The 27,688-nt window shown below is 42.9% G+C and overlaps 1 protein-coding gene across 1 annotated transcript; it reads left to right on the top strand.

Annotated features, from left to right (window-relative positions):
* Positions 1-27,448, top strand: Stk17b (serine/threonine kinase 17b). Its single transcript, XM_041668566.1, has 8 exons — positions 1-140; positions 8,767-8,931; positions 13,856-14,068; positions 18,215-18,359; positions 19,955-20,081; positions 20,632-20,680; positions 21,700-21,879; positions 25,613-27,448. Exons 2-8 carry the CDS (start codon positions 8,810-8,812, stop codon positions 25,893-25,895), a joined length of 1,119 nt encoding a protein of 372 aa, XP_041524500.1. The 5' UTR covers positions 1-140; positions 8,767-8,809; the 3' UTR covers positions 25,896-27,448.
* Positions 27,449-27,688: the final 240 nt, after the last annotated feature.

The raw sequence follows: 27,688 nt of genomic DNA, 5'->3' as shown, positions 1-27,688 counted from the left end.
CCAGACGCGGCTGCACTTTTCAAACCTCAACCGTGAGAAGCGCCGGTCGGCGTCCGTGCGTGCGGCGCTCGTCGCCGGGAGTCGCCTCCCAGGGACCCGGCCGCCGGCGAGCAGTCGCCGTGAGCGGGGAAGAGAGCGAGGTGAGCCTGGGTAGCCGCCGCCCCGTCGAGGGGCAGAGCCCGCGGCGGGCCGAACCGTCCGTCCGTCCGCCGGCGTCGGGGGTGCGGGGCGCGGGGGACACGGCGGGGAGCCCGAGGGCCGGGGCGGCCGTCCGGGAGCGTGGGCCTTGCCCGATCGCCTCCACGAAGTGTGTGTGGACGCGGTGGTGGATCCCGGGCTCGCGTGCTGCGGCCACGGGACGCTTTCCCGTCGGGGCGGACGCGCTCGGCCCGCAGCCCCGGAGGAACTCGGCGGCCATCGCATGGGCCGCTGTCAGCCCCGGTGTGGGGGAGCCGCAGCTGTTTGCCCGGACGGTCCGGCTTTCCCCTGTGCTGGTGACCGAGCCTCAGACTGCGGTCTGGACCGGTCTCCCCGCCCGCCCGGCCCTACCGTGGGAAAAGGCGCTTCCGTCCGCTTCCCCTTCCCCCCTTCGGGACGTGGAGGAGTGGAGACAAAGTGGCGAGGAACTCCCCTGCCGGCTTGCGGCCGGTCTCGGTGGCTTGCATGGGGGACTAGAGGCTTGCTGGCTTCAGCTTGCAAGTTGGGATGAAGGAATACAGCCGAAAGTTTAGTGATTTCGGTCATCCTCAAGCGTCAGGTCCGTGGATGACATTCACCGAGTGTTGGGCTGACGTCATGTTGACACCCGTGGCACCGATAACGCCGAGCCTCGCCGGCAGGTTTGATAGCGTGTGGACTTTTTAAAAAAGTTTTTCCAAGTCTAGCAGAGACTCTGTGCCTTGGGCGGCAAGGTCTGCCGCGATACATAGGCGACTGGAGGGGTTTGAAACGTGGGATTTTGAACTCCAGGAGCAGAGTTTTATTACAGAGAGATAATAAACTCACTTTCTCATTGGTACACCGTTGTACCGTCTTTAGGGTGAGATGCCCAGAAATGGTTTTGCACAGTTTCGTAAAAATTGAATCACACTGCTTTAAAATCGTGTATATTTCAAAAAAGCTGGTGACCAAATTTTAGACCCGTGTTCTTTCCCAACCCTTTTCTGATAATAATTAAATTTTCTGATTTTAATATTTCAAGTAATTGTTACTTTTTTGAGATACACAACCATTTTAGATAATTTTCTAAAATGAAGGTTTTACTCTTAAAGTACATTTACCTTCATGACAGTATGTTTAAGTTAGAGAAATAACATTTCTGTAATCATTTGAAAATCTTTTTGTATGTAGACAGGATAGTGACGGTTTCTCTTGGATTAAGTAAAAAATTACAGTTCCAGGTCAGGGAAAAGGCTCTGCTGGAAAAGTGCCTGTCACCAACCCAAATGTCCTGATCCCCTGGGACCTGCATGGTGGAAAGAGAGAACTTACTCTCACTGACCTCTCCTCTTGCATGTAATAAAAAAGAAAAAAAGGAATTACAGTTTGATTAAGGTAGCAGTGGTATTTTAGTAGAGACCTCATTAATCAATGTGAATGACATCTATAGAAACTGCAGGCATTTAATAGCAGGCATTTTTTTTATTAATTTCATTTTTAAGTTTGTACTGACAGCCAGACAGTGTTGGTGCTTGCCTTTACTCTCAGCATTCGGAAGGCAGAGGCAGGTGGATCTCTGTGAGTTTGAGGCCAGCCTGGTCTACAGAGTGAGCTCCAGGACAGCCAGGACTCTTACACAGAGAAGCCCTGTCTGGAAAGAAAAAAACATAAACAAACAAACAAACAAACTCTGCCAACAGCGAACAGTTTACTGGTACTGAGCGAACAGGCACATTTGTCTCAACGCTTTGTTCTGTAGCAGTTTGAGAATTATAAAGCAGGATTTCTGTGTCAAAAGCTCTCAGTTTTAATTTTAGAGACTTAGTTTAAAACTCAAATCAAGAAAATCAATTACAAATTTATGCATTTTATCCTTAATATATATATTATAATGCACACTCCCTTTGTCTAAAATTCTTACTTCCTGCACCTTGGCATTCGCTTAGCTGTTGAGCTATACACCCCAGTTTGAAAGGAGTGCTGCTCTTTGAGACAGAGCGTTCCCCACCCCTCCCCCCCTGTAGTCCAGGCTGGCTCAGACCTCAAGAGAGCCACCTGCTGTTGCCTCCCAAGTGCCAAGAGTAAAGACGTGAGCCACCACGACTGCTCAGAGCTGATTGTTTGTTTCTGTGGGGTGCCGGGCATTGAATATGGCCTCGTGGACTCCACCCACAGAGCTGTGCATGCAACCATACATATCTTACATTTTCTATACCAGACTACTAGAAAAAGACAGGTTTTCTTTTCTTGCTGGATTCAAAGCAGAGAAATGTTCTTTTCAATCAAGTCACAAGTGTCTACTTTTATGATGTTTCTGTGATAAAAGTTGCATTTTTGAGAACATCGTTCATTAAATTGCTTTCTTCTATTTATGTTTTACCTGAGCATTTAATTCAGTTATTTTGTGCATGTAAATGAGTCCTCTTATAAATGTTTATACATAATATGTTTGGTTGATTTCCTTGCTCTTTCCAACTAGTCCAAAAGAGGACGTATTAAGCACTGAGAGACTTGAATGGTGAGATGGCCGGTCTCTCTAATCCTTTAAGGCTAGATTCCCTTTTGCATTGTGATAGCTACTGAGCAAACAGTGCTTTGGCTGTGCTGTTATGTTAGTAAATGGTGTGGTAATTTATTGTACAACAGAAGCCCGGCTTTCCGCCTGATGAGTGACAAGCTCCGTGTAATTGTTGGCCCACTATTATTTCCGGTTTTCAACATCTTCCATCCTACTTCACAATTGTAGGATCTATTCTTCTCTGAAGGTGGGGAGAGGTGGCTGCAGGCCTTACTGCCTTGGCCTGGTGTCAGGCTGGGGTTCTTTGCCTGGACTGCTACCCTGGTGTAAACCATACCCCAGGGCTGGACTAGAGTCACTTGGCTTCCTATTGTGATCTTCAGGGGATTAAATTATCAAATTATGCTTGCTGTTGAGTACTTAAAGACAAACACAAACAGCACAACCCTATCAGAACACACAGCACGTGGGAGCCGACATTTGCTTGCGGCAGGACTGTGTTCCAGTCACTGGCCGACCGAAGCAGATCCCTCCTCAACATGGCAGGAAGTTGTGTTTTTATGGATGCTAGGTAAATACATCTTCAGTCTGTCTTTTCCTGGATGCAGCTCAGCCTTGTTGGTGCGCATGTAGGAGAGAGGAGTTGCTCCCCTGCCATAGCCGTTCACATTTCCTTCATGCAGATCTAGATTTGCCAGTCTTCAGGCAGCACAATGTGGGGCTCTCAGGGAGCGCTTAGCTAACCCAGATATTGATGTGCAAATGGGGGGTCACCTGGGCAAAAATTAGCAAGTACAGACTAAATGGTTTTTCAATTTTGCATTACAGTAGATGATAAAGATAATTGTCACATTTCTAGGTCTTGTGATGACCTCGTTTTGAACTGACAGTCTATAAGAGAAATCTTAATTATTTAGTCAACTGCTGAAATAATGAGAGACCGCTGAAAGCTTCAGGACTGCAATTTCAAGATGATCTCAGTTCAGCCTACCCCTTAGATGTTCCTAGACATACATTTTGCTGTGCCTTACCTATAGACTTGTAGTCAAACGTTTTCAATCCTCACTAGGGACACCGCGCTGAGGTGCATGAGCTCAAGTGAATCGTGGGTGTCCCCAGACACAGTGTGCTGCTCTCTAACATTCAGTCTTCAGGTGCTGTGTCCAGGGCCCTCTTGTGTGAAGATAGACAAAAGGCATGTAAGACAGCCTGTGGGTTTTAGGCAAAGCTTCCTGGGGCAGAGCATGCATAAGAAGTAGCCCTTTAAGGAAAGGTAGGATATATGTTTCAGGCAGAGAAGTAAAGCAAAGAAGTGGAGATCAAATAGGAAACTGAAGCATGAGAGGAAACGGAGCTAGGGCATATTGAGCTTCCGGGGTCTTTGAGCGTCACACCGCAGAGGGGTTTACCTTACAGTTCCTGGGGCTAATAAAGGGCTCATCGCAGGCAACTTATTTCTCAGTGCGTTCAGGATTGCATTCTGTGGTTTCTGCATCCACAAGCTCTTTGCAGTTGATAGCTTTGAAAGAGTATTGCAGTGAGTAAGTTTTAAGTTTGAAGGTTGTTTATTTAATGCTCATCATGCTGGCTTTCCCCGTCCAGCCCAGCCCAGGCACAGACTGAATCTAACATTTCCTCTCTTCCTTCCATCCTTGATTCCTATCTGAATTCCTACTGTAATTATCATAGTGGGAGTTAGTGAAGACACTGGAAAGAGTGTGTGACCCCATGCGTGTGCACCACGCGAGCGCACGGTTGACATCTCTCTGTGCCTCGGTTGTGCCTCCTGGCGCTGTGTCTGTGATTGCTATAGTCTGATAAAATAGTCAGTGATTTCAAATTGAGTAAGCTAAATTGGTAATTTGAATTTGAATGTTACATCCTTGGTTAGAATTGGCTATAAAAGCTATGAATTGTAGAAGAGATCTCTGGATTGTTATTAGAAATGAGAACTGGATGATCATTTGAGGACAGACAAGGAGAGGCAGAACTGACTGGCAGCCCTCATGTGTATTGTATCACAGGCAGCCCCCGTTTGTGAAGACTTTGTTGACCAGAGATGACTTGTGCTCCCTTCCAGGCAACATTGGATATAGGAGAAACAGGGAAACACGTAGACCGACAGCTCTTAAGGAAATTAGGAGGCGGCAAACAAGGCTTCAACAGCTTCCGGTGCAGGTGTATTAGCAATAGGCAGATGTGCCTATGGTCTGGTCTCTTGAAATGTCTTGTCCTACGGCAGAACTTGTATCCCAGGAGATAAAGAGCCACGATGAAATGAGTCAGAGCATCCAAATTCATTTGCATATTTAAATGTATTTGGAAAACTGCAATTGCCCAATTCTGTTTCTGGCTACATCTGTTGTCATACAAGTACCTGTGCTATACTCATCCTTTCTGGTGACCATCATATGAGTGTTAAAGAATTTGCTAGGGTATGAAGTTAATACATGCCAAAGACCAGTTAGGAAGTCCTTGAAGTGGGCTGATCAATAAGATCTGCTTTAGACCAGTTAGGAAGTCCTTGAAGTGGGCTGATCAATAAGATCTGCTTTAGACTACTGTTGTGCACTTCACTCCCTTTTATTAAAAAGAAACTATGCTCCCTTTTTCCTCATGTAACTAAACAGCAGGCTTGGCCACACTTAATTCTCATTACTAGACTTGAATGTCACACTTTGGACTCTTGGTGTCAGTATCGGACTTTTCTCAATACCCACTCTGTGTGTGTAGAATTATTCTCTGAAAATTTCATGCATGTATACAATGTATACAATGTATCCGTGCCCACCCCTCCCTCCATCTTCTCTTCGGACTGCATCACATCTTCCTTCTAACTTCATGGCCTTATTTATTCATTTAATCTCACTGAGGCCAGTATGTGCATGGCTGCTAAATTAGCACATGGGGAATTTTCAGTGACCACACTCCTAAAGGAAAGGGGCTCCCCCTCTTCTAATAGGTCATCAACTCCTGATAGAGCCTCAGCTAGGGGTGGGGCCACGGGAGCACCTCCCCATGCTAGAACTTTCCCTGTGATTTTGTGCAGGTAAGCACAGCAGCCGAGAGCTGAACCGTGCAGCCCACGTCTCGCCCAAAGGAGAGCATTTCACAGCACTCCCTGTCCTCCAGGTCTAACGTTCTCCCCCGAGATGTTCCCGACTCATTACATACAGTGAGAACTAAGTCTTGGCAAGAAATGCTTAGTGTTTTTCTACATAACATTAAACAGTACACTGATTTGTGTTTAGATTATAGCCTGAAGTTGTACATGGTCTCTGTATGAGAACTGACCTTTGATTTGGATAATAAACACCACCAACTATACATAAAAGCAAAGAAAATGTTGAGACCTTGAAAAACCTGGCCAATAATGGTTACTGAACTGATTTATCTATAAACTTTTATGTCTTTCATTTCGTACTTAATGAGGTAAAAAGTCATCTTTCAAAGTGCAACTTTGTTGAGTGTTAATATGTGGATTTTAGAGTTTCAGATTTTTGCAGTGTTTTTAAAGTCAGAAATTATGCTTAATTGAACATAAACCTTTCATGCCATAAAAGGATTGTATTACCTCTTGAAAACTGAGAGTAGAAAGTGATTATTCATAAAATGTTTATTGGTTTTAGTTTCTATGAGAGGCAAATATCCTAGAATCTAAAATTTATATATATAAAAAAAACCTCATAAACTTGTCTCTCTGATTACTTGCCATGTTTTTTTGTTGATGAAAGGTGCCGGGACTACAGCCCAGTTATGTCAGTGACTGAGCCCTGGCCTTCTATTTGTGGAAATGGGAATAATGGAAGTGTAACCATAAGCATGGGCTCGAAATAAAGGTGGCACCGGAAAGCCTTAGCCTAACTCCACGTAGAGACGGATACTTGCATTGATTTGTCGGAGAATAAAATGTGACCCATGCACTGCAGCACTAGGAAAGTATGAAGAAGTTCACGCCAGTGGGTGTGATGGCACAGGCCTGTAATCCCAGCTGGAGAGAGGGGGGGGGGATTATAACCAGTTCAAGGTCTCCCTGGATTACACAGAGTTTTCTAGGTTAACCTGGACTGCATAGTGAGACCCTTAAAAACAAACAAACAAACAACAACAAAACCCAAACCAGTAGCTTTCCTCGGTGGTCATTTTCTGCCGGTGTTGTGGCTTGCCTTGCACTCATGTGGTTTTGTATAGGAACACCAAAGTCTTAGTGCATTAGTGCCCACTTTACTGGCCATTTTAACTTAGCGCCTCAAGCGCCCTTATCTGAAAAGGCAGTTTGAGTGTGAGTTACTGGGGGTTAATATTTCACTAACAAATACAAGGAAGGTGTAGTTTGCCCTAGAACGGGAGCCGTTAGGATCCCAAACTCATGTTGAATCCCCATTGCGAGGCTCCCTTTCCCTCCTAGACAAGGTTTTGTTGTGTAGACCTCTTACTCCGTGTGGTTCAGGTTGGCCTCAGACTCCCAGCTGTCCTCCCTGCCTTGAACCTTCAGACTGTTTTAGCCTTCTGAGTGCTGGGTTCATAGGCGTGCGCACCACCGCACCCAACCATTGTGAGGTGTTGAGAGGGTGAGGACTTGAGGCTGTGTTAGAGCCACTGGGAAGTGATTAGGGTTAAGTAGGGTCCTTAGGTTAGAACCCCATGGTGATGAAGCACCCTAGGGGCTTTATGAAAGGAGGGGAAGAGACAGACAAGTGCACACACTCCTTGTATCTTGTGATGGTTTGTGATATCTTTGGACTCTCCAGCAAGAAGGCCACCATCATTTGAGGCTCCTTGGCCTTCTACTTCCAGAACTGTAAGCCAAAATACACACTCTTTCTTTAGTAATAGCGCAGTTGCTGTATTGGCCCTCCAGTATAGTGACAAGAACCAGACTGACACAGTCGGGAACTTAAAACTGCACGGCCTCGTGGCAGTAATGAAGAGTGAATGGGATTCAGACCCGAGCATTTCAGCTCTGTGGTTTTTCAGTGTACTGCGTTGATGCTCTTAGACTCCTAGAGATGTTCCTCCAACTACCTAGAGGAGTTTTCCCGTGGGACCAAAGGTTACAGAGAAACGGTTTGCAGATTTGAGAATTGAACAGGAAACTGTGCTCCAGTCACACTGCCTGTTTGCTGAAATACAGAAGAGAATAGTTTGCATTTTAATTAAAATGCAAAATTAATTAAAAAAAAAAACAGTTCTGAAGCAGGAAGTGAGGCGGGGATGTGGCAGTGGGAACTGTCTAGGGGGTTTTATAGAGGGTGCTAGCGGACTGATTCCTGGCCTTTCCTTAGGCAGAGGTGGCAGAGGCCACCGTAATTACACAAGTTCAGCTCATACGAACCAGCAGTTCGGTAGTGAGTCTTCATAAAGCTTTAATATTAGTTAATATGAAGCAGGAATTTCACACCAGACATGGCCACATAAAGTACACGAAGCTGCAGACAGTCTGAGCTCAGATGCGGATTTGAGCTCTGGGTTGGTGATTATCTCTGGCCAGTCCCTGACCCAGCGAAATTCCTGAGTTTTCCTGCGCGGCCCACTCAGCGTTGAGGCTCTGCCCTAGAAAGAACTCTTCAGGTCTAAGGGAGGTTCTAGATTTAGTTTTGAAAAGTAGCCAGTCCATGAACAAGTTCTATTTTTGTGTTTCACAGGACTGTGATATAATTCACAAAATGTGAACTTGCCCCCCAAGCTTGTTTTATCATATGAAGTTAAAACACAGTCTTTACATTGCTATGCTAAATTGCACAGGTGTGTGAAACCTGTCACTTAAAGAAGGGTCGTTCACAAATCAAATAATGATCACCTCGTTCCATTTTAATCATATGATTTTTACTGTTTTCATAGCAATTTCATTTAGAAGTGAAGTCGGTAGCTTTGTTTCTGTGCCATAGAGGAGGGGATACCAGTTTAAGCTTCTAGCGTTTTCTCCGTGTGAATAGCATGGTTTCTGAAATCAGCCTATCTGCACTGTGGTCGCATCTTAATACTATATTTGGACTTGTGCGCTGTAGTGCACATCCTGCCTGAGATAATGTCTCTCTTTCTTGGTGACATTTAAGTACAACCTCTCTTCCTGTCCCCCCTTCTAACAGGTAAAAGTGTGTGCCCAGAGAAGCAGGCCTGTCATCATCTGCCATGTCTCGGAGAAGATTTGATTGCCGCAGTGTCTCCGGCCTGCTGACCACCACTCCTCAAACGCCAATGAAGACGGAAAATTTTAATAATTTCTATACACTTATGTCGAAAGAACTCGGGAGGTAAGGAGACTTTGATATGTATGCTGTCTAAATTCAAATGTTTTATTTCTGCTCTAAAGCTCACTTGGGCCACTATCAGTAATTAGAAAGAAAAGCCGCCACCTCTGCTCTCTTAGTGGACTAGAAAGTCACATCTGTGGAGGAGTTCATATCCAAGGGCCCACCCAGCTTCAAAGCTCAGCTCTTCCTGCGTCTGTGAGTGGGAAGGGGCAGCTTAGGCTGCCAGGCCCCCATCTGGGCTCTGCCACTGGCTGTCTGGGTGACTTCAGCTGTTAAACGTACCTCTAAGTGCCGGTCTCATCTTCTTAAAAAGAGATGCGGATCATACGTGGATGCTCACATGTAACTCATTTAGAATTTTCAGGGTTAAGTCACCTAATGTTTGTGAAGTGCTTAGTGCGGTGTTATATGCTGTGGTTTTAACACATTTGTCTCCATTTCTGGTGTTTGTCTAAGAGAGAAATAGAGAGATGCTTCACACACGCACACACACACACACACACACACACACACACTTTCATAAACAAAGAATATTTGACTCCTGTCTGATATCACAATTTATATCACAGAGAGCTGGTGTCCTATAAATAGAAGCTCTATGAATTCTGCCTTGGCTTAACCAGACACATCTTTCTCATGGCCAAGGGTGCCCTTGACACTTAGTACAGAAGTACTTTTGATAGGCTTGAGAATTAGAAAAGCTATGCCCAGTTATTTATCTGTTGTGTGTCTCCTTAGGTTTAAATTAAGTGTGGTGGTGAAGGTTAGACGGCCGTGGTCATATATATATATGTATGTGGAGGTCAGTGTTTTGTTTTATGCTACAGCGATCTATAAAGTCTGTTTTTGTTAATGGATAGACAGTAAACTAATATGTTTACTTTAGCCTGAAAATCTCTGTGTGGAACCTCAGATTTGCTGACCATGAACTTTAATTCTTTGTTGGCGTCTTCAATGTTTAGTAGAGGCTAGCCCTGGCTTTCTACTTTTTCAGCTGTCTCACACAGCCCTGCTTTCATAACATAAAAATGAACCCCTCTCTCATCGCTATAGAATATTTTGCTTTCTGCTCTGCTAATCTCTATTTGACGGACACAGTTTTCTTTTTGTAGCTGCACGCAGTATACGTTGAGGTAGCAGTCTCTCAAACGTTTAAACAAAGCTGAACATCGCTGGTTCCCTTAAGTGCTTATCAGGTGATCCAATATCCAGATCGCCTTCCTTGGTGCAGTTTCCCTCCTCTGGACCTCATTCTGCTTCTGATTGTTTCTGTTGAAAAGAGAGGCCTGTATTAGACCCAGCGTTGTTAGTAGCTTCCTCTTTGGGTTGTAAGCAGACTAGTGAAGAAACCCAGCATGCCATTAGGTGCCTGTCTGCCTGCTGTACATTGTTCCTCTCTCTCCTCCCTTTCTTCATCCCCTTTGGTCACTGCACTTGTCCAGCCTGTGTCGTACAGCATGATGTTCCTCCACCTGAGCTAGGAGCTCCTCGAGCTGCCTTGGCTCTGGATCAGAATTTGTGTGATGGTCTTAGTTGTGTGCTCTATTTTTCTTAGTTGAGAAGATAGACTAAATATGTTCAAGTTGCCTCTTATTGCCAAATGTCTGGAAATTGCTCTGAACAGATACTTAGACCATGACTCGTTTAATCTATACCACAAGAAGCCTTCTCACCTATTTTTCTAGGTATACTGTTTGGATGAGTAACTTTATTAGGTTGACTTTGAAAAATAATAGGTATAGTAGCTCCTGAGGGCCTTCTCCCTTTAGCTCTGTAGAGAACGTGAGTGGGCCCACTCTGAGCTTTAAATTGTCTTACAGAGGTGGTGTCATAAGGAGCCATCATGAGTTGCAGTTAGTTTGCTTTTAAGCATTTTAAAGCAAAAGCTCATGTTAGGAGCTGATTAAAAAACCGAGTCAGACTGCTAAAATGCCGGCATCAGATGTCGTCATGGAAGAGACCTAAATTGCGTTTTTGAATTGCTTTGGGCCAATGACTCACATGGTAGATACTGATGCGTTTAATTTTTAACCTTGGCAATTAAAAATCATTATTTTTTAATTTTCTGTCCTTTAAGAAGAGCCTTTCAAGCTGACAACCAGTCTTAGTGTGCAACCCTTGTGAAGTGAGTCTGGGGTTCTGAGCATGTTTCCCTGGGCGGCCTGCTCATTGTGTAACATAAACGTAATTCTAGCATGTGGAAAGCTACAGAGTTATCTTTCTGTGTCAGCTTGTCTTTAAAATTTAATTTTAAAATGTCAGTGTTTGAGAGTGTATTTCCCTTTAGCAATACAAAGGAAACTGTATAAAGTAAGTCTAAGTTCATTTTTCACTATTCTCAAAAACTGCATTGTTCCTGTTTTTTAACATGTTGGATATGTTTTTTCCACCCCTCCCCCAGCTGAGGCAAAGTTTCGTGGGCCTTGTGGTTAGAAGGGTGGAGCAGATTCAAACGTCAGCTTCCTCTGTGGCTTCCCCTCCCCCCTTCATATTTTATTGTGTGTTGTAGATGCAGAGAGTACCGGGTAGACGTTTCTCTGCGGGGAAACTAGTCAGTTCTGCCCTCTGAAGGTGTGTGTGGACTGGTATTATTAAGGTTTTACGTTTTCTTGACTCTGTCTTAAATTTGTACAGGAACATTGTATATTGAAGATTATTTTTATACTTCTAGCCTAAACTGCAACTAGCATCTTAAAATGTAAAACAGATAGTTGATTGTTCTTCTTAAAGCCTCTAATATTTATGCTAAAATATTTATCTTTTTTTCACAGTATGTATGACTTTATGCATGTGTGATTATGTGTTAATATATGGATAACTTTATCAAGACCTCAAATGTGGTAGTGCACACCTTTAATCCCAGCACTCCAGAGGTGAGACAGGCTCTGAGTGTGGGCCAGCCTTGTCTACAGAGTGAGTACTAGGACAGCCAGAGCTACCCAAAGAACCCTTTCTTAAAAAAAAATCCTCTGTGGATTTAAAAACCTAGCATAATGTATAGTATCACAGTAGCTCCACAAACTCTGCTGCTTATCAGATCCTATGGTGTGTTAGTTTGCAGAATATAGATTTTTATAGACTTGATTAATGAGGTCAGAAATGTTTCCTTTGCTCGTAGTGCTTTTCCTTAGCAGTGAACATGTCAGGTGACCATTCATTGCCCATGACATTTGCTCAACTTTGTCCTGGCTCATGGGAGTAAGAGTAGGAAGTCTCAGGAAAGCCAGAAACAGTGAGGTAAAAGCAGGTGAAACTTGTTCATCTTGCTACTTGTTTTTGAAGTGATTCTAGTGCCTAGATACTGTCACGTGACTAGCGTTGTGATGTCATCACAGCTGCAAACTGTGTCTTTCAGATACATAGCTCTCTTGGCTTCCTAGTTTGTTTCTAAACTTTACAAGGTGAGTTTTTTTTTTTTTTCATAAAACCCCAAACTTCCTCTCTGTTTTAGACAAGTTTTTGCTTCCATATCTCAGTAAGAATTAGTAAGTGTGAAAGCTAATAGAGAAGCAAAGTCATTTTAAGGGGAGAAGTTATTCCGTAGTTGTGAGACAAGCAAGCTCGGAGTTCAGATTCCCTGGTTTAATTCCTGGCACTCAGCAATAAAGAATCAGGTTTGTACGTGTAGCATTATTTAGTTACAGTATATTTTAATAAATGTAGGGTTCAGATTATAGCGTGTACATTTTATTTTTAATTATTAGCTATATACTTTAGATTATTAACACTAGTTTTGAGGTAATTAGGAAGCAGTGAGGAGGAATCTGTCATTTTGGTTCTTGGAAGTAAAAGATAAAATCCAGTCAAGCAACTTATTCTCCTAACCCCACACACTGTGAGCACAACTTATTCTCCTAACCCCACACACTGTGAGCACCACGTGGGTTAAGTGCTTGACCCACTATCAGCTCTCCTAACCCCACACACTGTGAGCAGCACTTGTGTTAAGTGCTTGACCCCACTACCAGCTGACCATCCATTAGAAGTCTGTTTCTGAGAGTAACTGCAGCAGTGGGGTTAAAATCACGTGCTTTCTGAAGATGTGTTTGTACCGGTGGTATCAGAAACCAGAGTGTGGTTTATTCTTAACATGGAGGTTATTAAATTGGGGTCTTTCAGAGTAAGGCCTGGAAGGTTTGTGATAGGCTTCAATCTGAAAAAGGACACAATCTGTCACGTGACTAGAGTTGTGATGTCATCACAGCTGCAAACTGTGTCTTTCAGATACATAGCTCTCTTGGCTTCCTAGTTTGTTATTAAACTTTACAAGGTGAGGTTTTATCCTAAAACCCTGAAAAAGAGGGTTTGCAATTGGCTTTGACCTGAAAACCCTCCAGAAAGGAATGTAAACCTTCTTATTTGAGGGTATGTATGCATTTTTTGGAGTGTACAAATCAATAGCTTTTATTAGTTTTTAAAATAATCCTTGCTTCAAAATAACTTTACATCTTTGTAAAACTAAATGCTGTAATAGATGCGTATACCAGGAGGAATAGTCTCTGTGCTTTAACTTTGGGTAGGATGCTGAGTATTTCTGTTAGAGAGAGAAAAGCATTTGTACTTTCTTAGAAAGATTAGCGTGGCATTACTAGTGTGCTTGTGCCAAACTGTTGATAACCCCGAATTTCTTTGCCGATCAAAAATGCATTTGAATAGACTCCATATCTCTTAGGTGTCTGTTAGGAGCATGAAGTTGGTAGGCAAACAAAACCATCGGGTATGCTAAAATTGTGTCACACTAATACTGAAAATAAATTGATTACCTGCTAAGATAGTTAGCCTTCTGCATTTTATGTGGTCGCATTGTAGACTTTATAAAGGAAAATACGGTATTTGATTCAACTTATAGAGGAAAAAATGGCGCAGATGTGAACCAATTCACTCTAAGTTGAAGATATAAAACCGCCCTTTTCTTTCTCTCTAGAGGAAAGTTTGCTGTTGTTAGACAATGTATATCAAAATCTACGGGCCAAGAGTATGCTGCAAAATTTCTGAAGAAGAGGAGAAGAGGCCAGGATTGCCGGGCAGAGATTCTGCACGAGATAGCTGTGCTGGAGCTGGCCAGGGCCTGCCCCCATGTGATCAATCTGCACGAGGTCTACGAGACGGCCACCGAAATCATCCTGGTGTTAGAATAGTAAGTGTGTGCGTTCTCATGCACTTGAGTGTTCATTGTGATTGTGGAACGTGGTATGAAATGTCAGAGACAATAATAATAACAGTCTGGCAAAATTTATAGATGCTTGTTAAAAAATATTCGTTTATGTTTGTACATTTTTGACAAGACTAAATGTTTAACTTCATACTTACATACCAAAACTAATTAACAGCAGGTAATAAACAAAAGACAATATAATAATTTGGGAATATAGTTGCAAGAATTTGATTCCATATAAATAGTACACAAATTGAGATTTTCTTCTAGAAAATAATGGTAAATAAAATCGAAGTAATTTTTATGACTAAAAACTAAAACCAAACCTGTTTTTTAATAAAACATGCCTAAGAAAATGATTCAAGAAGAAGCTTGCCCAGAGGTGTGCCTCCAGCGTCACCAAGATGTGTATAGTACATACAATGTAAAAGGACTGTCAGGAACTATGGCCAAAAGAGAGGGGAAAATCTCTTGTTAGTAAAACAATAGGAACACCAAAATGCACAGTAGACTGCCATGGCCTGCTGACGCACAGATTAACATCCAGTACAAACAATTAGAATTTTTTTGAAGATAAAGAACACTGGAAAGAGATCAGGTAAATTAATACTGAGTTTATCTCAGGTTTTGATAGGTTTTAATAAAGTAATGATGCTTTAATTAAATTTAATAAAGTAATTTATGCCAATTTAGCACAAACTATTAAAGAAAAGTGCTATTTTAGAGAAAATAAGGCTATAAACTATAGTGATTCTTTATGCCTGCCAGTGTACATCATTGCCCGTTGAATTTGTAAGTGTATTTGTCCTATTTTATTTGCACAATTATGTGTCTCTAGAGTGTGTGTGTGTGTAGCACACAAGCTTGTGGGGATTGGAGATAGAGTTTAGCTGCCCTCCTCAGTTGGTGTCCACCTTATGTATCGAAGCAGACCTTTCACTGAACCGAGAACTCACCGTTTCTGCTGATCTGCCTGCCCTGTTGGCTCCTGAGATTCCCCCCTTGCGTTAGCATTGCAGGTGGGCCACCACACCTGCCTGGTGGCCAGGACTCCATCCTCATGCTCCTGTGGCAAGTCTATCATCTGCTGAGTCACCTCCCCAGCTCCCAGGGCTTTTATTTTAGTGTTGATGTTGTAAGGAAGTGGAGATTTGTTTATACAGTGTTTGAAAACCAATTGTTTTGTGGAAGGAAATAGATGTGGCTAGAATTAATGGATGAAAATGCTGCTTTTCTAAGGTCAAGCTGGCTTGGGGTTTCCTGAGCAGTGAACAGTGTGTGCGTCCCCAGAACCAGACCCCTCAGCAAAGTCTGTTCTAGAGCCGGCAGAGTAAGGTAGAGTAACAAGGAAGACTAGGAGACCAATGCCACTTCAGTTTTCATATAGTTTATGATGACTCTTGTCAAAGATTCTTAGCAGCCTTTGCTCTAAATAGAGCTACCTTCCTGTAAGCCATGGGAAAGGCAGCCAGCATAGAAACAGTTAAGGAAAGGCTGGAGGATGAGTCCGTACAGGACCCTGACTGTGTCCGTCAGTCCTGCTGGAGCTCAGGGGAAGCAGCAAGAGTCTCTCGGAAACACGATGCGTGTCATGCATAGCCTGCGTTTACAGTCGGAAATGGGTCCAGAGACCTCTCCCAATGACTTAGGACAATTGTTGTGACCTCACTGGCTGGCTGAAATATAACGAGCTCTCAGCAACTGTTTGAGTAGATTAGTACATTTAATCCCATAAAGTGGCTACGACTAAAATTTATTGCTAGGATTGGGGCTTAATTGTGTCTATCACTTTCGGGGTGGCAGCCACCCTGGCGTTTTCATATAATTCCAACAGTTTGGCCAGACAGATTTGCTGTAACAAGGAGACATACATCTTTTGTCTTACAGTGAAAATGAAATGGTGGAGTCTTTTCCTCTGATAATTTACAGATTAAATTCCTACCACAAACCATCCCATGTACTCACGTTTATTCTACAAAATTAAAATCTCTGAAGACTTGGAAACATAATACAGTTGTCATTCATGCATTCTTCGCTTTGATTCCTTGGTTGTTGACCTTGTGCCGTCTTCACTGAGCCCCTGGAAGACTGCACATGTTAGTACGTCACATCAGGTGGCATTAGCATCAGCTGGTTTTGTTAGCTTTGAAGAGAGTACAGCGGTCTGCCAGATCTCCCATCCGTTATAAAGGGACAGCCTCCTTTGCAGTTGTCACTAATCTGAGTGATGACCTAGTAAATGCCCTTCTCCTTGACAGGCTTGCTGGCCTTAGCAGTCACCGTGGATGTCGGGACGTGCTTCATTCTAATCCCATTATTCTCTCTGCATGTATTTACGTAAATTGTGTATTTACATTGATTTAAGCTGGCTTTCTTCTGATAAAAGTGTTCCTTTCCCCTTTCTCACTATGTTTTCATGGTTTCGTTGAACTGTTAGCTAGCATCAAGTAAAGGTAACTCATTATGATCAATTAGTGGGCCTAATCAGCTTCTTCCATGATTTTCCTTCATGCCAAGTTTATCAAAGATTGACATTTGTCAGGTAGGCTTTAGAGTTCTTCAAGTTCTATTGTGTTTTTGTATTTTGCTGTTTTGTCTCAATCCAAACCTTTTTTAAAAACCAAATTGTTTACTTTTGTAAATCAAAGTGGGGTTCTTCTAATTACCTTGTCACTCATAAGTAAGTTTTAGATCTTCCTATTTTTGTCGAAACACATAGCCCACATAAAAGTATTACCTTCCAGTTAAATGTATCAGTGACTGTCCAGTCCTCTCTTTGGCTGCTTTGCTGCGGTGGTCTTGTTGCATCTCTTTATGAATTAGGGTTCTGAGAATAGACAAGCCACCACACCCCCACTTTGCCCACACTGAGTGCTTTAAAAGCGTGTGTGCAGGCAATGAGGAAAATACCTTTAAAAATTAGTAAGGGGAACACGTTTTCTAAACGGACACATGAAGTGTTTAGTGCTGAGTTTTAAGCAAACTAAAATTGATTATGGCATAAACTGATTCGTTTTTTGAAGCCATGAGACAAACGCTGCCCTTGAAACAGAGCAGCCTGAAGGGGAAGTTGCTTGTAATTATCAAGCAATCGCTGTAGCTGTGCAGGATTGAGACGAGACTTGCTTTCTGTTGGGAAGTCACAGAGTTCTGTCCATTGGGAACGTCCGCGGTGCTAGCCAATCCAGCAGCAGCCGCCCCCACGAGTACCCGCTGACCCGTCAGTTCATGGTACATCTGCACCTTGTACAGTGCCTAGCACCCAAGTTCTGAGAACTTCGTGTGTCATCTCTCTGTTCTCACCTTCTGAGAATTGCATTTGCAGTATTGTATTGCTAATCTCATGTCGGTGCCGCTGCAGGAATGCAGTTGGGCCACTCTATTCTTGAGTGGCATTTTTAGTTACAGTAAATAGTGGAACTAGAAAGGGAGGGGTAGATGTGTTGCCATCTACACCATGGATTCCTGCTTCTTCCTCCAAAGACCTCGGGGAACTGTGTGGAAAGAAGAGGCTAGTATATTAAATATTCATGAGTATAAACTTATTTCTTTTTCCAGATTTGTTTTCCTATATTGCCTTCCCATGACTGGTTTTGTAGTTTCTAATTGTGAAATTTCTGATACTTACATTGCCTTTATTATGATACGTCAAGTCAGACAATACAGTTAGTTTTTGTGAATGTTCAAAAGGTTTTGGTGAGTGGGTAGGATGGAGTGGGGGGTGTCGTTACTGTTGAGTGGGTAGGATGGGGGGGGGGTCACTGTTGAGTGGGTAGGATGGAGTGGGGGGTGTGTTATTGGCACCTTCAGACATGTTCCTTACCAGCGGATATTTTTTCCTATGTTGTCATAAACCAAGTGTCAGCAGCAAATTCTCATGGTTTTCCTTGGCATGCTATGTGCAGATTAATCTGTGACAGCTTGCAGCGGCAGTGTAAAGTATTGGTGCTTGGAACTTAGGTTTGAGACCACCATACCCTACATACAACATCTTTCTTAGTCTTGACAGCCACGGAGATGCTATACAAGCATGGACGTTTACATGAACATTTGCTTAATGGGTATACAATATTTAAAGGTTATTTTTAGATAAATGATTTTAATAGTTCTATTTGAATTTTCTTTCAGTGCTGCAGGTGGAGAAATATTCAACCTCTGTTTACCTGAGGTGGCTGAAATGGTATCTGAAAATGATGTTGTCAGACTCATTAAACAAATACTTGAAGGAGTGGATTATCTACATCAGAATAACATTGTTCACCTTGACTTAAAGGTATGGTAATGTGATTGAAACTAACATTGCTGTTCTTTCTCTGTCCTTGGTAGCTCAGTGTCAGGCTGGCCTTGGTAGAAATAGGGCCTGTCACGGTCCTCCAGACTTGTGGGTGCCTCTGCCCAGGGTAGGGCTGCATTGGGCTTTGCTTTGTACTGAGTCAGGAGAGGCTGCCTGTGTGCTAAGCATGAAATATACCACCTAAAATCTAGCACCCTTACATGTAATCCATCCATCCTGCTCCAAGGCACATGTACATTGCCTGGCTCCTCCTCCCTTTGAAGTGATTGGTTCTGATGACTGCCTGATCCCCTCCTGTTGCTTTTTGTCCTTCTGCGTCTTGTTCCCCTTTCTCTGAGGTGTCATGTGGTCTGTCTCTGTAGTTTAGTCTGAGTTCTCACCCAGTCAGTCCCCAGAGCCATGGTCTGTCTTTCCTGCACAGTCGCTCCCAGGCCTTGTAGTCCGAAGGAACACGTTTGTTACCCCGTGGATTCTCTGTCTGTATAGTTGGCCTGCAGGAGCCTTTGGCTTCCTCTGCCACCTTCATAATATAATTTCAAAATCGGTGCCTAGCATAGCCCAGACCTGTCTCTAATTTCCACCTGTGGATTCTGTACCATTTGAAAGTTCTATAAATTTAAATGTACATTGCCCAGCTCTTTATCCTATCCCCTTAAAAAACAAAGCAGAACAAAGACAAAAACCACATTTTTATTTGTTTCCCTGTGGAGGGGAAGGAAATTTTTATCATCTGGCCTCCCTGCCCTTTCTCCTATAATCACGTGGTTGGGGAAGGGCAGCATAGTAAGTGCCAGGATGATTACCTGTGAATCTGTTTGGTCTTTGTCCTGTGTAATGCACACTGTCCCATGGCACCTCCGAGCACTTGAAGTCGGGGTGGTCTATAAACCTGGCTTTTCACACTGCAACCATGAAGCTGACAGCAGAGTTCACTTGTCTCCTATAGTCGTCTCTTGTGATTTAGTCCCTAAGCTAAAAGACTGTTAGGATTTTTGCACAGACTTTGTGAGCAACACTTCTGCATTTATAATGGGTTCTGATAGGGTGCTTTGTCATACCTACAGTAATAAAGTCGAGTCATGTGGCTCTTGGGGACAGTGGAGAACACGCACATATACAGATACAGCTTATTGTCTGAGCCATACACCTCGAGACAGTCAGGACCATCCGTCACACTGTATAGAACCACGTTGTGCCCTGGGCATGCATATGCGTGTAACTCCTGCATGCTTACCGTGTGTGTGTGTGTGTGTGTGTGTGTGCGCACGCGCACGCGTGTGTGCGTGTGTTCACCACTTGAACTTTTTGTGGCAGAATTTAGTGCTCTTGTCTTTATAACTACATAGTCCATATGTCATAATGAGCCCAATGTCTTACAAACTGAAACTCCTTCTTGGCCGCCTTTTGCTTTCTTCATCTTTAAATGTGGGCTTCTCCTAACTGGCAGTTGAGCGGTGTTGGCTGAAGTACTGTAAGGATGCATAGAGCCGAGCAGCAAGGTAGACTCATTTGCCCGCAGTCTAGGACCAGCCCCTTGCTGTGCATTGCTCATCTCCTCTGTGTGCTTTATCTAGCCGCAGAACATACTACTGAGCAGTATATACCCACTTGGAGACATAAAGATTGTAGATTTTGGAATGTCTCGAAAAATTGGGAATGCGTGTGAGCTTCGAGAAATCATGGGAACACCTGAATACTTAGGTAAGAAATGCATTTTATTTTTATATCATTTTGAAATGTATAAAGATCCCTATTTAAAGCTATATTTATGGTGGAGATGTGGCTAACTATTATGGTAGAGTGCTCACTTAGCACCAAACAAACAGAAAATCCTCACGTATTTTAGATCACACAGTACTAGGATTCATTTGATTCAGATTTGGTTATGACTCATTAAATGAGGGGCAGTGAGTACAGGAACAGGTTACACATTTGGAACAGCTCACAGGACATTGGCTACGTGCAAAAGCTCAGTGCGTGTTTATACTGACTGTGTGCAGGGAGAAATGCGTAAAAGGGAAATCAGTAGCAAATAGGCAGAAAGCAGAGGAGAGAAACAGAAGCACTTCTTCATGGCATTTTCACACTATCAGCTGTGAATAATCTCAAAATAATTAAAGCCCCACTACATCCCTGTTGGCATTCTCTTACTCTGCCTTCCGTAGCCAGATCAAGTCGTAATTTAATGTAAGGTGATTATTTTGTTTTCAAGTTTGCCCGTGTTGAGTCTTAATTTAATTTTCTCTTTCAGCTCCAGAAATCCTCAACTATGACCCCATTACCACGGCGACAGATATGTGGTGAGAGTCTACTGGTTATCTAGACACACCCTTTACAGCTGCACACTAGATGCTTAGCTTTTAGAAAAGCAACTTTAATACTAAGAATAAGGCTTTCTGTCAAAGATGCTATTGCAAAGAGGTCATTGAGGACATTTGACCTGCCTGTCCTTTTCATTGAGCTCCTGACCAGAGGTGCAGAGATAGAAACTCCCCTCCCTGGTCACCTCAGTGACACACACTCAGGAAGCTGGCTGGTGTGTCCGTCATAGCTTGGGGTGATTCTCTGCCCAGCTGTGCGAGTATAGAAGGGATCGGCACTGTGTTTGCTGAGCAGGAGGAGGTCAGGTGCACACAGAAGCTCAATTTATGGTTCACCTGGTTCACTTCTAGGGAATTGTGGGGTTTGAGGTCTCAGAGAGACCTCACAGGAGGCAGCACTAGGATGGGCAATGGAATTTCTGTTGCCACAACAGACCGACTGACTTACCCTTAGCCTTACTCTCCCGATTCTTTAAATCTAATGGGTTTGTAACGATACAAAGATCTGAGTACTGATACATGTGTAAAGTCTGCTGTGTTGTCTTGTTCTAGCTCCTGACCAGCCTTGTCCTTAACATATTTACATTTGAAAGTTTTTGCCCTTCCAACCTTGGGCTTTGCCAAACTTGTAGACTGAGTTTGCACAAAACCCTGGCTACATCATTATTGTGTAATTGGGCAGACTTAAAATGCAGCTGTCTTATGTTCCCATCACGTGTCTATACCGAAGGTTGTATAGACTGTAGATAAAATAATATTTTCATTGGATTATGTTGATATTATATGTAACATATATGTGGACTCTGTTTTCTTTGTGAGGCCAATGGAAGTAATGTAACTATTTTAGGTTTTATAATACAGTAATCTCTAGAAGCAATTTAAGTCTTTTTTTACTGCCAGTTTTGAGGACAGGAACTTGTGTGCTATTAACTGTATTATCTATAAACATTGTTAAATTAATAGACCTTTTAAGCTTTCTTCTCCCTCATGTCTTTCAGGAATATTGGCGTCATAGCATATATGTTGTTAACTCACACGTCGCCATTTGTAGGAGAAGATAATCAAGAAACATACCTGAATATTTCTCAAGTCAACGTAGATTATTCAGAAGAAACTTTCTCCTCAGTTTCACAACTGGCCACAGACTTCATCCAGACCCTCCTAGTAAAGAATCCAGAGTAAGTAAAGCTGTGAGTTAAATGTTGTTACAGAACAAACGTGTCCCTATTGAGAAGGGCGCAGTCTACACAAAGTGCACCGTGTGTGCAGACCATGGTGGGCGCATGGAAGTTGAAGGGAACTGACAGAAAAGCGGGCAGGGGTATGGGGAAGAGAGGGATGGGAATCTCAGTAATAAAAATTATTTTGTGCATGTATGGAATTGTTATTGTGAACCATTTTTGTAAAATTTGAAATGCTAGGAAAGTAAAAACACACTAATGTCACAAGAAAGGTGATTCTAAAGTCACACAGAGTTATTACACGTCTGTTCAGATTTCTGGTAAAGCGTATAAATGCTAGTAAAATAAAAACACTACTGTCACAAGAAAGGTAATTCTAAAGTTATCCAAAGTTATTACACGTCTGTTCAGATTTCTGGTTAAGTGATAGAAAGTTGATATGAAAGACAATTAAATAACTAATATGCAACTCTAAGCAAAAAAGCATACAGCAGGGAGTTTAGAATGAAGGGGAGATTTGACTGAATATTTGCTCAACCAGTGCCTTATCCTTGGCTCACTATGATGGGCCCCGAATGTTTGCCGTCAAGTAAGTCTGTGGCATAACGGGCACAGGTTACCAATGGCGAAATCTTAAAGGATTAGATGTCTGCTCTTTTATATAGAAGAATGGGCAAATTTTGATGGCTTAGAAGAAAGAAAAAAAAAAGCCCAAGGTCATAGAGTATCTTTCACCCCGGCATATGCTGAAAATGCAATGCATCATGGGATTTACTGGAGAAAGGACTTGATCACTGGCAGTTTCAAGGGAAGAAGAGGCCCTGCTCTTCTTCAAGAAGGCTGGCTTGTGTGCCGGGGCCGGTGGTCTCACCTGCAGACTTCTGTTGTTGGCAGTTAGCCTGGAGGACTCAGTTTCTTTATCTTTGAGAGGAAAAAACAAAGCAACAACAACCAAAACAGCTTTCTGAATGTTTTGCCAAATGAATTTGAATCCAGACAACTCTTGCTTGGTAATTTTGGACATGAATGTTTATTTCATATAAAGAATTATATTGTGGTTTGTTTATAAGCCATTTTTGTTTTCTTAAGTAGACTTTGCCTATAGTCTCTTTAATGAGCATATTACTAGTTTAATTATGAAAGACGACATACAAAAACAAAAGACCAGAAATAGCTACCAAATGGTTCCTATTGAGCCTTTGGGTTCACAGGTGTTTCTCCTTTTGAACACTAAAAAGCGATTTTCAGACCCAGAGTACTGGGTGGACATCACTGACTGTCTTTTCAGGATTTAGCAGTTGCTAGTTGTTGTTGTTGTTTGCTTTGTTTTTTTCTGAGACAGGGTCTCTCTGTGTAGCTCTGGCTGTCCTGGAATTTGCTCTGTAGACCAGGCTGGCCTCGAACTCCCGAGCACTGGGATTACCCAGCGACAGTTACTATTTTTAAGAGTATAAACTAAATGCAGAAAATAAATTCCTGATTTACAGTTTCTCCAGAGGCTTTCTAAATTGAAGGGCTTTAGTAATTTCACTAACCTGTGTTTGCTTGGCCAGCACGTGCTTCAAGCTTGACTGGATTTCCATTTGTTCTCTGACACATTTTCTGTTCAGCATAGGTTAGGGTGAGGCATCTACACCCCAGTTTTCCTCTCAGCTGTCATGAAAACACATCTTCATGCGTAAAGGGAATCTCCCCATAAGCAGACGTTAGGCCTGGAGGTGAGGAGGAAATGCTCTGTCCAATCCTCTCAATTCTGTGTTTTCGGGTAGTATTGAAACATACAGTATTTAAGCATTTTGCTTACTAGCTGTCACTCTTCCACCCTGGTACCCCACAGTCTGTTTAACAAAACCCTACTGGTGCTTCCAAGACCTTGATGTTATAAACAGCAATCTGGTAAATACTAAGGAAATGCTTCCAGAAACTAGGTTGATTCTCCCCAGAGCAGGAATTTCTGTTTTATATTTTGCAACATGGTTTTATGTGTCCTCCCAATTACTTCTAATATTCAATAATACCAGTATCTTTTAGAAGATTATGGAAAACAAGCATTTATAGTATCTAGGATGTACTTTGTGAACTTAGACCTTTCTTCCTTAATCTTTGTTTACATACTAGTTTTCAGTGGTGGGGACCAATGCCACGGCCTTACACAAATGAGGGAATTCCACCATTTGGCTTCACCCTCAGCCCATGAATTCACATTTGTGTAAGGAATACAAAACAAATCTGTTTCTATAAATGTCATAGAAAACATCAGTCAATGGTCATGCCTGATTGTTGCACTTAATTTTTAGATATCCTTTATTACAGAATATATACGTGCTTTATTTAGCTCTGCAGTGACGCAGACGGATACTTAAGCTGTATTATCTACTTTGAGTTACCACCTGGCTCAGAGTGGCTGTCATCAGAAAATCTGATAACTCTCGTGCTGGAGAGGATGTGAGGAAAGAGGAATCCTAGTCTCTGTTTGAGACTGAGAATCAGTAGTCGCTATGCAAATTAACTTGTAGGTTCTCTAAAATTCAAAAGAAATTATTTTATGACCCAGAGGGACTCTATGTCCTACCACAGAGATATTGGTATACCCATGATTATTGGTGCTTTATTTATAATAGCAAAGAAACCGAGCGAATCAGTAGATGAATAGATAGTGAAAATACACAAAATATACACAATGAAATATTATCCAGTTGTAAAGAAAAATCATGAAATTTGTAGGGAAATGACGTTGGAAAGTATAGTAAGGAGGTGCCTAAAACTAGCAGAAGAAACCCCCTATGTTCTCCCTCATATGTGGGTCTTAGGCTTCAGAATTCCATGCTAACTGTGGAGAAGGCTGCTGAGACGCACAGGCCGCGACCGGGCAAGTGTTTGAGTGGCTGCTTAATCTGTTGTGAGCTCATTATAACAAAATGGTTTTGTTTACTAAGAGTAAAGTGACGTATTTTCAGGTGGGTGAGAAAGCAGCTGACAAAAATGATCATAGAGAAACTCTCTGGAGTTGACATAGAGAAAATGATCATAGAGAAACTCTCTGGAGTTGACATAGAGAAAATGATCATAGAGAAACTAAACTCTCTGGAGTTGACATAGAGAAAATGATCATAGAGAAACTAAACTCTCTGGAGTTGACATAGAGAAAATAATCTTACTTCCTTAGAACAAGACGTGAAAGTACACACTGTAGCCCACGCCTCCTCCTGGCTGCCAGGCAGGATCCATTACCGTCACGGGTTAACACAGACCTTGCACTGCCGGGAAGAGAGGTTCCGCTCAGGACCTCACAGTGTTCGCCACTTGTCTCTGCCGCGTGGGGCCGTGGCGAGATGGAGCATGACGTGCCGTATAACGAAGGCCCAGCCATGTTACCTACCTCCTCCAGGGTTGTCCTCAGTGCTCCAACTGCCTTCAGCGAGTCCACCACCTTCCACCAGTGTCACAGGCTGGTGGCCTTTGGGGAGACACTCAGTGTCCAGACTGCAGCGCAGGACGCTGACAGTTGGGAAATTGGGTGGTCTGTTAGATGACAGTGATGGTGCCTGTTTCCTAGGTTCCCTGTGATGATTAATAATATACTGAAGCATGTGAACTAGCCCTAGCGTATGCATGAGCAGTTCGTGAGAGTCAGCTGTGTGCTGTCTCCATCCGTGTTCGTGTAAAGCAGATGGGAAGCCGTCTCCAGTCGGCTCTTGCGCTCACCTTTCCCGTGTGCTTTCCGCCACAGGAAAAGACCCACAGCAGAATCCTGCCTGTCTCATTCGTGGCTGCAGCAGTGGGACTTTGGAAGCTTGTTTCACCCCGAGGAGACTTCAGGTTCCTCTCCAGTTCAGGATCACACCCTCAGGTCCTCTGAAGACAGGACCCCCAAATCCTCCTGTCACGGGAGCTGTGGAGACCGGGAGGACAAGGAGAATATCCCCGAGGACAGCAGCGTGATCTCTAAGCGATTCCGCTTTGACGACTCCTTGCCCAGCCCCCACGAGCTTGTTCCAGACTTGCTGTGCTAGCACTTTCCTCTGTGAGCCGGCGGGACTGACGTGGAGATTGAAAATCCTCTCTGTGTGAGATTGTCTCTTTAGCTTCATATGTGATATGTTTTTATTACAAATGCACTTTTGCTTAGAAGAACGTAGGGAACAGTTTAAATGCTAGGTTTCTGTTTGCTAGCGTAGCATTTCCTGTCCTGAAGTTGTTTTACAGAGAAAAATATTTAAGTATATGACAAAAATGTAAATTGTGCATGTGAGTTCACATGCAACTAAAAGAATTCAAGTTCAGTTGAACTTATAAAATGTTTTACATATCAAGAAAAATGGGTTCTATTATGGTGAGTGAAGACTGAACAGAGTGGAAACATTGGAATGTAATAGCTTCTCTAAGGCGAGCCCTGTGCCGTGACTGTTGACGGAACTGTTCTGGGGAAGCAATGTCAAGTATAAACCACACTGTACTGAGACGGTGTTTATTAGCAAAGCTCCAGAGATATTCACAATTGGAAGTGCTTCCCACTTACCAATACCTTGAAACTATGTAAGATTTCCTTTGTGTGCGGGATGCTCCGAGAGAGGGGCTGTCAGCCAGAGCAGAGAGGAAGCAGGGCTGAGCCAGGCTGTTTCTCTGCAAGCTGAAGCAAAACATGGCATCATTTTCCAACTCCGATGTGTTTTGCACACTCATCGTACATCAGATCTAGCAAAGGTCTGGAAGATAGGAATGTGTGTTTTGCAGATAAGAAAGGTCCTCCTCATCCTCTAGAATTACCAGAGTATAGGAGAATTGGGAAAAGCCAAATGTATTCTCATTTCAGTCAGCTAGACACACTCATAAAGGGAAATGTTAAGTCCAGGCAGCTCACTCAGTGTTGGGTATCTCCTAAGTCTTAGAACAAGCCCACCGCTTAGAGTCTTCCACAAAAGTACCAGAGTATTAGTGGAACTGTTGGCACCAGAGTCCTTGGTAGGCAGCGCAAAACATTATGGCTTAGGCATTGCTGGAGTTCTTCAGTGAAATTCCGAGTGAGTGAGGAGGCTTGACACGCAGCTATCTCCAGGGTCCGTGTGTGTGTGTGCGTGTGTGTGTGTGCGTGTGTGTGGTTCTGCTGGAAACGACACAGATGAGCGTCTAGTGTTGAGTCCGTGGTCAGTAACTGTGTTCAGTCCTGATGGGAAGGAGCCTGGGGAATGCTCTGGTGACTTCCCGTTTGTGCCTGCTAGAGGTCTGTAATAATATGCTACTATAATAAACTCCATTACCAAAAACCTTAATAAAAAGCCCGTGTATTTCCACATTGAAGTGGGTTTAGGCTAATGATCTGTAAATTCTTGAAATTGTTAATTCTGAGTTCTTTAGAAAACTTTAAACTATTTTAAATGAGCATCAGGTGTTTGACTAAACATTGAGTTCCTTCTATCTTTGTCATCTTTAAAGGAAAAGTTGTGCTTTGTATATGTGTGTGCATATGTGTATGTGTACAGTGTATGTATATATGTATAGATAGAGAAAATAGAGTCTTGGGTTGTTTTTTTATTTTATTTTTTTTATTTTTATTTTTGTTTTTCGAGACAGGAATTTTCTGTAGCTTTGGAGCCTGTCCTGGAACTAGCTCTTGTAGACCAGGCTGGCCTCGAACTCACAGAGATCCGCCTGCCTCTGCCTCCCGAGTGCTGGGATTAAAGGCGTGCGCCACCACCGCCTGGCCAAATAGAGTCTTTAAACATTCTTACATTAGACATTCTTTGTTTGTGTATTGTGCTCAACTCAGGTGCCAAAGGAACCCTCTTGTATGAATCATAGATGCTTT

Source organism: Microtus oregoni, unplaced genomic scaffold, assembly GCF_018167655.1.
Source record: "Microtus oregoni isolate MIOR12 unplaced genomic scaffold, Mior012 000018F_ref0000195, whole genome shotgun sequence".
In the NCBI taxonomy this organism is placed as follows: domain Eukaryota; kingdom Metazoa; phylum Chordata; class Mammalia; order Rodentia; family Cricetidae; genus Microtus; species Microtus oregoni.
This window is presented reverse-complemented; position numbering and strand designations above follow the sequence as displayed.